This window comes from Henckelia pumila, chromosome 3 (genome assembly GCF_033568475.1).
Source record: "Henckelia pumila isolate YLH828 chromosome 3, ASM3356847v2, whole genome shotgun sequence".
Taxonomy (NCBI): Eukaryota; Viridiplantae; Streptophyta; class Magnoliopsida; order Lamiales; family Gesneriaceae; genus Henckelia; species Henckelia pumila.
In genome coordinates, this window is record NC_133122.1 from 16489355 (window position 1) to 16501173 (window position 11819).

At 33.6% G+C, this 11819-nt stretch overlaps 1 protein-coding gene across 1 annotated transcript; it reads right to left on the reverse strand.

The window, feature by feature from the left end:
• Positions 1–7744: 7744 nt before the first annotated feature.
• LOC140891560 (IAA-amino acid hydrolase ILR1-like 7) lies at positions 7745–10415 on the reverse strand. The gene is given in 6 exon segments (XM_073300114.1): positions 7745–8349; positions 8472–8600; positions 8722–9036; positions 9319–9444; positions 9919–9958; positions 9960–10415. Coding segments are annotated over 6 exon segments (1239 nt in total). The 5' UTR covers positions 10217–10415; the 3' UTR covers positions 7745–7977.
• Between the last annotated feature and the right edge of the window lie 1404 nt (positions 10416–11819).

The window sequence follows — 11819 nt, forward strand, 5'->3', positions numbered from 1 at the left end:
GTAACAATGACCATCAAATATCTCAAAAAAAATCATCCTCTAAGATGTTGTCGGAGGTGTTGTCAGCATCTGGCTCAACATCTTCTTTGTAGCCCATCTCTGTTTGAATATCAGTGAATCAAAATTCTTCTCTGCCATAAAATTTTGAACAGTTAGAATAAGAAGAGAAGAATTTGACAATAATGCAAGGATCGACAAAATTCTGTAGAAGTGATAATGTGGTGAGGGTGAGCAAAAAATAACAAGACCATAAAACATTCTGATGATAAGATCAAATCTAAACAAAAAAACCCTTCACCTCTTAATCACTCGGTCGCAATTAATGTTCCCTAACAGTAACAATTGCCAACGATAAAATGGATTTTAAAATCATAATGGCCACAAATTTCCGAATTAAGGCAATAAATCAAGCCAATTGATTTTCACAAAATTTCCATAAAGAAACTCCACATCGAATTTAACTCCACTAAAACACTTTCGATCACAAAACAATTTGAAATATTAGTGGATTGGGCAAATCACTAACTTTTGCTTATTTCAAACTTCAAACTTCTCAGCAAGATATATTCACCATAAAATAAATATGCATGTCCTAATTATGTCTAAAAACAGAGTGTAACAATGCAATAAAATGCAATCACATGCAAAAACAAATATGTTGACAAATGAGGTGTTATCCACGATGTTGGCAACATCTTCCAGCAACACTTCAGGATTCTCAAAAACTTTGATTTCCAGACATTCATAAAATTCTTATTGCAGAAGTGGTAGTCTGCACACTAAAGGAACGATTTTCAGCGGACCCCTTTAGGTAGCTTTTTCCATTTGCTTCTGATTTTCAATCAAATTTGATGATTGAATTCATTATGGTGAACCTTTTTTTTTTGTTATTTTGAGTTTCTGAATTTGCGAAATCACTTTTCACTTGGGACGGGATCATGGAATACACGAACATCCCTCCACTACATCGTGATTTAGTCAGAACTCTTCTTCAATTAAATCTCATTAAACTGTAAAACAATTTGCAAAGAATCCTGAGTGAAAACTGGTCAATGATTACAAAGTATCAAACACTTCACAAAACAGAGTGTATGCATGAATGCAACATGCCTAATGATCCTAAAGATGCACATGCATGATAAGGTATTGTCGCAGGGTGTTGGCAACACTCCAGACAACATCTCAGTTCTGTTTATAATGCACACAAACTGAGAGACTTCCTTAGACTGGAAAATCTCTCGAAATCCAATGCTTTGGTGAAAATATCAGCTAATTGGTTATCCGTTCTAATAAACTCAATACAGATCATTCTTTTCTCGACCAAATCTCTAATGAAGTGATGTCAAATGTCTATGTGTTTGGTTCGAGAGTGTTATACTGGATTTTTGCATATATCAATGATGCTTGAATTATCACAGTACACAAACATACAACAAAACATGATATCTAGCCCAGTAGCACAAAAAAAACAAGATACTTCCAATTATGCTTCTGTAGAGGGTGTCGTCAACACCTTCGGCAACATCTTCCCTCAACAATTTTTCACTTGACCTCATCAGTGTACGCATATGTTTACAATTTTCATTCAAATACTTTTTCACAAGATTTTTAGCATACTGTATTAGACACACAAAAATTCCACCATGCATTTGTTTCACTTGCAACCCCAAGAAATAATTCAATTCACCAACCATACTCATCTCAAAAGTAGACGACATGCACTTCACAAATTCATCAACAAGTTTTTCACAAGAAGCACAAAAGATTATGTCATCCATATAAACTTGGCAAACAAGAATATTACCTTGAGACTTTTGCACAAACAATGTCTTATCAATCTCACCTCTTTTGAATCCAAGATTGAGCAAGTATTTGGTTAATCTTCCATACCATGCACGTGGTGCTTGCTACAATCCATACAGCCCCAACCTTTTTGGGTTCACTGTTTGACACAAAGCATGAAAATCTTACCTGTGAAAACGTGGAGCTCATGCAAATTAGTACAACCATCTTTCGATAATCCACATTTTTTTTCCTTCGGGTTTGCATATCTCCATGCACATCTCCAATTACTTGTGAGGTTGGACGATTCTTCTGAATTCTGCTTAGAACATTCTTTCCAGCTTTGTTTACCTCACTGTTCTCATCACTATTCTCATCAGTAGGCTTTTCAACTTTTGTTTCTGGAATCTCAGCAGGAGGTGTTGTCGGAGGTATTGGCAACACTCCTTGGTCAACATCTGAATTTCCAGATTTATCCAGCATATCATCAACTTCATCCTCAGCTATTTTCTTCTTTAGATCTGCAAAATCATCAAATATAACATTAATAGACTCAAAAATTGTTCGAGTTCTTAAGTTAAACATCATGTAAGCTTGAATATCCGAAGAATAACCTTTTAGCATCAAACTTTGCAAAATGATCAATATCATTCAAAACGTAACATACACACCCAAAAACATGAAAATACTTAAGGTTCGGCCTCTTTTCCATGAGAGTTTCATAAGAAGTCATAGTAGAATCATTCCTCAAATATACTCTATTTGAAATATGACGTGCTGTGATTAAGGCTTCTGCCCAAAAATGTTTTGAGATATTTTCAGAACTTAACATCACTCTAGCCATCTCTTGCAAAGTTATATTCTTATTTTCAACAAATTCATTCTGTTGTGGGGTTTTGAGAGCAAAAAATTCATGATAAATACCTTTCTTACCACATAAATTCTCAAAAAAAGAGTTTTTGAACTCCTTACCATAATCAGTACGAATTCTGGTCACCTTCAAGTTGTGAAGATTCACAATCCTTGTGAGCAAATTCTTAAAAACATCAAATATATCTGATTTTCCTCTCACAAATCTTACCCAAGTATATAGTGAAAAATCATCTACACAAACAACAGAATATTTCTTACCTCCACAGTTTTCCACATCCATTGGACCCATCGAGTCCATATGTACAAGCTGAAGACAGAGTGTTATTTCAGATGTTGACAACATCTGGTGTGACACCCTGACCTGCTTCTTTTCGACATGCCTCACAAACAATTGGAATTCCAGATTTCAAATTAGGCATACCTCTAACAGCATCAAACTTACTTAAGTTCTTCAAATTCTTGAAGTTTTCATGTCCCAACTTCCGATGCCAAAATGCCAAAAGTTAAATTCATCCATCTTTGTATGTGTACAAGCCATCTCTTCTCCAAATTGGTAGCGATTATTAGATGACCTCGTACCTGTCATAACAAACATGTTAGAACTATCAAACACTTTGCATGATTTCTTATCAAACTGCACATGCAAGTTGTCATCACAAAGCTGGCTAATGCTTATTAAATTTGCAGTTAGTCCTTCAACATGTAGCACGTTGCGAAGCTTAGGCAAACCAGCAACATCCAGTGTGCCTTTTCCTATGATAATTCCCTTTGAACCTCCTTCATAAGTCACTTTCCCACTCTTTTGTTCAACATAATCTGTGAGAAACTTTCTAAAACCTGTCATATGATGTGAGCTACCGCTATCAAAGTACCAAGCACCTGAAATATTAGTCCTCAAAGCAGTATAAATCATATGACATTGAATATAAACTTTTGGTACCCAAACCTGTCTTACAGTAGATCTGTTTCTGAAGATGTTGTGGAAAGGTGTTGGCAATACCTTAGGCAACACCTTCGGTGCAGATCTATATTTGTAGTCTTTCTGCAGCTTAAAACAGTATGGTTTGATATGACTAGATCTATGACAGTAATGACAAACATACTTACCTTTCCTTCTGGGATTTACATGAGCAGTAGGTTGTGGCTTTGGTTTTGGAGGATCGGTTGATATGACCTTTTTGGTTGATCTTTCTGAACAGCTACTTTCCTTGACAAACACCGACCCTTTTGAGCCTTCACCAATCTCAAATTTACTGTTCTCAAAACCTAGTCCAGCCTTACCATCTCTTCCCATCATGAGCAAAGAATCAAGTTTGGTTGTGCTTTAATTGAATTTAGCCAATGTAGCCTTAGCTTTCATGAGTTCATCCTTAACCTGGCTTAATTCCAGATTCTTCTTACTCAGCATAACTTCAAGTCTTGATATATCAGCCTTCAAATCAGAATTTTTTCTTGAAAGAAAAGTGTTCGTTTTATTCCTTTCAATTCAGTCAGCATGTAGCTCTTCAAATTGCACTTGCACATTTTCCAGAGACATTCTTTCATCACCTACATCAGAATTACTCACATTATCAGTAGTAAATGAATTTAAACATACTGACCTTTGGGAGATGTTGCGTCCAGATGTGGCAACACCTAAAGGATTGATTTGCATCAGCTTCTTTCTTTCCATCAAAGCTGTCAGGGATGTGTGACTTTCTTCTTCATTCTGTTCTTTATCTTTTTCAGAATCTTCACCACTCAAAGATGTTTTCATCCCTTTTCGAAGCCTGTTTGCACATTCAATGGCATAATGACCATAGCCTTGACATTCATGACAATACACCGTGTCAATCTTCTTTGCGGTAGGCTCTTTCTCTCCTTCCAGCATAAGTCGAGGCTTTTGAGGATCAGGAAACTTCCTTGATGATTGATCATGCCCGCCTATTTTCAGAGTTTTGTTAGCAGCCGAAAAAAGTGGAGCTTTGAGTTTCTGATCGATCTTCTTTGTCTCCCTCATCTTCTTCAGATAATCACAGAACTTCTTTGTGATGAGTGACAACGAGTCATCTCCCAAATCCAATTCAAAGACTTCTTGAGGTTTGAAAAATGAGTTTGCTGTTGTTGACTCCATAATATTCTTGAAAAAATAATCCAGAATCAGCTCTTAGTGTATCAAGAGTAGGCTCTGATACCACTTGTAAGGGATATCATGGTTCATAAAAATTATCAGAATTAGATGTTGTCACTCGGTGTTGACAACATCATACACAACATGCAGCGGAAATATTAAAACGTAAATAGTAACAGCAAACCAACAGTAAACCAACAGTAAAAATACTCAAGAGTAAATATGCACAAGTACTAAAGTAATAAAAGGTTGCACATAAAACAGATTCAGATGTTGTCACTAGGTGTTGACAACATCTTCAATAACACCTTGATTAACATGCATCAGAATTTTTGAAAGCAATGAATAAAATAGATAAGCAACCAAACAAATCAGACTCAAATATTTAAGCAAGAGTATAAAATACTCTTGCAGCGCCTCAGGGCAAAACTTTCACTAGAAAAATAATTCAAAGAGTTTTACAAACCTTAAAACTAGTGAATTATTGTAAAAATCAATTTTCTCAAAACATGTGAGAAAATAAATAAAAAAAAAACAGATAAAGCAACTCCTAAAAGTCTACTATAGGTAGACAAGAAAATCAAGAGAATAGAGTTGGCCCTTAGATGCCAAAACATGAGAGCAAAAAGCTTTCAATCTTCGATCTTCAATCTTCAATCAACATGCTCTCAAACTTTTCACGACATCTACGGAAAATAACTTCAACAAATAGACAAGGACTCTTGAACGTGAAAGCACTCCAGAAAGTCGAGTTCCTTGTCTTCTACACTTAAGCTCTATCTTCTCTCTTTTATTTTGTACGCTTAACTCTCTCTTCTACGGCTTGAAATCTCTCTTTTCTGCTCTCTCTAGTTTTTCTCCAAGCCGCCTGAATCTCTACGATCTTCTTCTATTTAAGCGTGTAAACTTATATTCAAAAAGAGTCTTGATCTTGTTTCCTTAATTCAAACTTGAATTTACAATGATAAGGAAACAAAGATAAGTTAAATTAGGAGATAAAGATATATTATGATAAGTGTATAATATCTCATACAAAATAATTAACCCAATCAATCATATTTTAAATTTAGGAATATTATATTATCTCAATTCAAATCAAAACTATTTCTAGTTTAAAATATATATCAATCCTAGAAAAACAAAACACAATATTATAATCTTTCAAAACATGGAAAGATATCAAAGAATAATTAACCTTTCACAATCATTTAAAAAGTAAAAAAGTATTCATAACCATTTCTTACATACAAAAGTCGTTTGTGTTTCTTGTTAAAAAATAGCGCTGACTCAAATTGGCTTTATACGTTTGTTTGTATATATACAAACAAAAAATATGTTTATCTAAATAAGCACAAACAAAAAAAAAATAATTTTTTCTCAATGACATTTGTATTATTTGGATGTTTTTTTTAATAAAAAAACTATAAATATATATTTAGGGAGATTATTTCGAAGCTTGCGATGTATATGAATTTTTATTATACCAATCTACGTGAACGATTGAGATTTCGCGTACCACCCTAGCAATTCATAAAACGAATATTAAATTAGAAATGTTTAATTTTAGGTTGTGTTTGGAATTTGGATTGAATAATTTCAAATCACAAATTTTAAATGTATTCTTATAATCTTGTTGATTAGTGAAGTAATATCATAAACTTCAAATTTATCACTTACATTTTTATACAGTGTTTCATGTAATTAAAATGGATTTCAAGTTCACTTGATAATTGTGCGATTTGAAAGTCATTATACTTTGAATAATAATAATATGTAAATAAGTAATATATGAATTTAAAATATGTCATTAAACAATAAAATCATAATTGAAATCCGTAGATTTCAAATTCATCTCCTCAAGTGCACATTTAGGTTGTGTTTGAAATTTTGAATTGAAGAATTTCAAATCTATGCATTTCAAATATATTCACACATATTTTTTTGTTTAGAGAAGTTAAACTAGACTCAAATCCACACATAAATATTTATATAGTATTTCGTGTTAATTAAAATAAATTTCAAGTTCACCCAATAATTATTTCATTTTAAATTCATTTTACTTTATATTACCAGCGTGTCATTTTACTTTGTATTACACTATTACTTTACTAGCATGTATATAAGAGCATCTACATTGTTCATTTGTGGGTGTTATAACACTCAACCAATATGAGTGTGTGTTATAACACCCATTCTCTCCTCCATATATTAAACGCGTTCATTTAACTTCCTTTTTTAAAAAAAAAAAATAAAAAAAAAATTGCATACTAGAGCTTGCATGGGGAGAGCCTGGGCAAACAAAGCTGGCCCACCACACATGGTCATTTTTTTTTCCGTCTCTTTTTATTTTTTTAAATTTTAAATGTTTCAAAAGTTATTTTGTTATTATTAAATCATTTTTTATATTTTTTAATTTATATTAATAGTTCTGAATTAACTAAAAAAATTACCTAAAATGGAAATGGCTAGTTAACGTTTACTTTAATAAAAAAAAATAAAAAATTTATATGTAAATAATCATCCATTTCTATAAATTTATTCATTCCAACACATTATCATATATATATATCATAAATCACTTCTAAAATTTACTCTTTACTATTTTCATCATCTTATTTTTTATATTTATATTATTTTTTAAAAATATTTATCATTTAAAGATTACAATAAAATTGAAAATGTATTTATTTAATATAAAATAATAATAAAAATGAATGAGTGGACAGTGAGACCTATAAATAATGAGTGTTAATGTTAAAATGAATCTAGATGAAAGAGATATGTTAACATAATGAGCATGTGACATAAGTACCCCATGTTTTTGATGATGTGGCATGTGTTATAACATGAAAGGATGCAAATGCCCTAAGCAAGATATAGATTCAAATTCAAGATGTGATCTTTTGTTCCATTCTAAATAATAAAACCATAATCGAAATCCATAAATTTTGAATCCATATCACTACGCGCACCTTTATTATATCGAATAAATCGCTAACTAATAATTCGTGAAATAATGCGGGTTTTGATAACAGGAGAAGACAAGATTAAAACTTATATACATTTAAATTCAAGAAGTAAATAGGTGACAAAACAACTAATGCAAATGTTATAACTTCATGAACTTGGATTTTTCCCTGAACATGGTCCTTGCCACCACGTGGAAATCCTAACTTCATCTTTGATGTGAGACCATGCTCTTCCGACCTCCGTCATCTGTCATTTCTTCCATCCAAATACGCAAGCGCGACTGCAGCATGCACGGCAGCTCCAACTGGAAGTGCATCTTCATCCAGAACAAAGTGTGGCGAGTGCAAGCCTTTGATAGGTTTCATGGTCTCGTTTCCGACTCCGATCATGAAGAATGCCGCTGCCATCTTTTGTGAATAGAAACTGAAGTCTTCAGCTCCCATAGTCATGACGTGGAGTTTCACATTCTGTTCCCCGAGTAAATTCTCTCCAACACTTTTTGCGTGTTCATACATGGCTGCATCGTTGATGGTTGTGGGATATGGTATTAGTTTCTCCTCCATGAAGTCGACGAAGGCGGTACATTTGTGCACCGCTGCTTCAGTTTCTATCACCTGTATGCATTCGACATGAAAACGGTTTATTGTGTCTGATCATGAGGAATATATAAGGCAATGAGCCCAAGAATGCTAAGTCAACAACTTAAACATGAGTAATGTGATGCATACATATATACCTCTTTAATCCTTTGTCTAAGGTAAGAGTAACTTTCTGAATTCATGAATCTGACAGTGCCACCAAATTCGACAGTCTCCGGTACTACATTCAATGCTCCACCCCCTTGTACAAATCCGACAGATATAACCTATGGAATGTTGCAAATGGAAATAATCATTCTTAACTTCTAAATCAAGATCTAGGAACCCACAATTGAACCATAGAGTAGAAATAGATATAATGCAAAATGATTCAGAAAATACACACACCCTGGCCTCTAGAGGATCAGTCTCTCTTGAAACAATTTGTTGAAGTGCAAGAATCACCATAGAAAGAGCAAGAATTGAATCTTTAGTGTTATGAGGGCTTGCTGCGTGTCCACCTTTTCCTTGTATGGTTGCCGAAAACCGGCCTGATCCAGCAAGCATTGGACCAGGTTTTGAAGAGATCATACCAGTGCGCATGTATGGATCGACATGTAAACCAAAAATGGCTTCAACTCCATCTAGAGCTCCATCCTTCATCATATAATAGGCGCCAGCACGACCTTCTTCCGCAGGTTGGAAGACTAATTTTACAGTGCCCTTAGAAACAGAATCATCAAACTCTCAGAAATTCAGATCACCCGTGCAAGTGTAAAACATCAGAACACGAACTGCTTACGTCCAAACCGTCAATTACATCATTTATGTAACTGCTTAGTATAGCAGAAAAGCCCATAATTCCACCCCAGGGAATTTTACAAATGGGGCAAAAATCACATTTTCTCTGTATGTTTATATACAAAGATAAACTTAACCACATGAAATTTCAGGAGGAAGGGGTGCCCCGGCTAGCCACCCCCTCCCCTCACCCCGGGTGTTTACCTTCAAAGAATTACGCCTGTTTTGTAGCAATTTAGCTGCACCAAGCAGCATCGTCACATGAGCATCATGACCACAAGCATGCATTTTGCCGTCGATCTTACTCTTGTGCTCCCATTCTACCGATTCCTTCAAATTTAATATCTTGGTAAATGTTAGAAGCTGCACCAGTACTACATACTTTTTAAGGTGCATCTGTAGACTGGTAGATTAATGGAGGTAAATGTTTACAATAAGATCAGGATAACATGCATTTGTAGGAAAAAAACAGTGTGTCAATGACATGAAAAAAACCGAACATAGAATATTCAACACTCCCTAAGATCTTAGATCAACTTAACAGTTAAAAGGAGATTCAAATTAGAACTCATTAGAAGCAGCAGCTATGCGGCTCTTGATAACTCGTATTTCATAGTCTTCGAATTTTTTGTTAAATTCCAGAGGAAAAATAAACCATGAACAGTTTAAATTCTACTACAGCAGATGCTTTTGAATCACCAATACACAGAAAACTAACAAAAGAAAAGGGGAAACTTTGAAACAACCAATCAAAAATCTAACAAGAGAACTATCTCATTCACACGCATGAAACAGTAACAAAACCTGAATGGGCAGGGCATCCATGTCTGCTCTGAGACCAAACCCCCGTTTCCGCCACAGGCCACTCATACTCAACGCCCATCGAATCCAGCTCGGTTCTGATCAATCGACTCGTTAAATGCTCTTCAAAAGCTAATTCGGGATGGGCGTGGATCCTACGCCGAACCCATTTCAACCAGCCCGAGAACTCGGCATCCCTCGCGGATTCGGTTTCCCAAGCCCCAACGGCGTGGTTCGTCGACGCCCATGTTGACAAAAGTGCCAAGAGAGTGAATGAAAAGTAAGTGCAGAACCTCTCCATGTGATGTATATGGATTCTCGCTCGAGAAAACAATGATTCGCTCCTCCGATCATGCTATTTTTTTCTTGGAGTTGTAAACTCGCTAGAAAACTACTTCAAAAAAAAAATTCGCTAGAGAACAAAATTTGTGCAGCCGGATCCGTATAAAAAAAATATGAAATAATTTGAGAATAGAATATTGTTTCGTCCAGACGATGACCTTTTTGCCTTCGTTTTTTGAGGAAAGGAAGTGTCTGTTTTGGCTCCATGATCATTATTTTTATAACCATTTTTTATTAATTATTATAACATGCTTTTCATTACCATACTCTTGATGATTGTTTTCAATTCGTTGATTAATAAAATTATTTGTTTTGGTTTGAAAAAAAAAAACTAGGACTTCAGGGAAGGTTATTTTATACAATTAAGGATTAAAATTAATAAGTATCTACATATGAAATACTAATTTAAATGCATGGTACGTCATATAATTAGATAATAAAAAATATTCTATAAATTTTTTTGAAAAAAATTATTGAATATGTCGTTTGTCAATTGAATTTTAATAGTTGCTGTCACTATCGTTATCAATAATTTTTCGGTATATCATGGAAATTTTTACTTAACATATCATGAAATTTCAAATTTCGAACATAAATTGATATATTATCGTATATAAAAATTATGAAAATTCACATACACATACATACAAAAAAAATTAACTGAAATCAAAATAGTTGTGATAACTTCCGAACAAAGTTCAAATTTTAAACCGAAATTGGTACTTTATCACGTATAGAATCTATGAAAATTTTTGCGACAAAAAAAAAAATTAAATGTAATAAATATTAGTGACAACGTCCAATCAAATTTCAAATTTTAAACAAAAAATAGTAAATTATCAAACATCATTTATGATAATGTTCATATATATATATATATATATATATAATGGACACAAAAAAATTAACCGGAATTAAATAACAATGATAACATCCTATCAAATTTTAAATTGAAAATCGGTACATTATTGTGTATAGTATTTATGAAAATTTTCACATAATTTTCTGATTAAATATGAAAATCGGAATTAAATAACAATGATAACATCCTATCAAAAAATTAATTGAAATTAAAGAATAGTAATAACATCCAATAAGATTCAAATATTGAACAAAAAAACTCATACATTATCATATATAGAAATTAGAATTTATAAATTTTCACATAATTTTCTGATTCGCCGTATCAAAGCACTATGGAGACCAAAGGCTATGATAGAAATTGAGAATGAATACTTCCTGGTTAAGTTTGCGTCTGTCGATGATTACGAGTTTGCAAAATTTGAAGGCCCGTGGATTATCATGGACCATTACCTGCTTACAAAAAAATGGTCACCAAATTTCATTCCATTTGAAGATAATACAGAGAGCTACTGGCTTGGGTTAGATTCCCATGTCTCCCAATAGAATATTTTGACCATAGTGGGGAGCAAAATTAGAAGACCAATCAAAATCTATCAGGCAACAAGCATAGTCTCCAGAGGCAAATTTGCCAGAATTTGCATTGAAGTGGACATAACAAAACCACTATTGGCTAAGTTTCAACTGAGGCGTACAGTCAT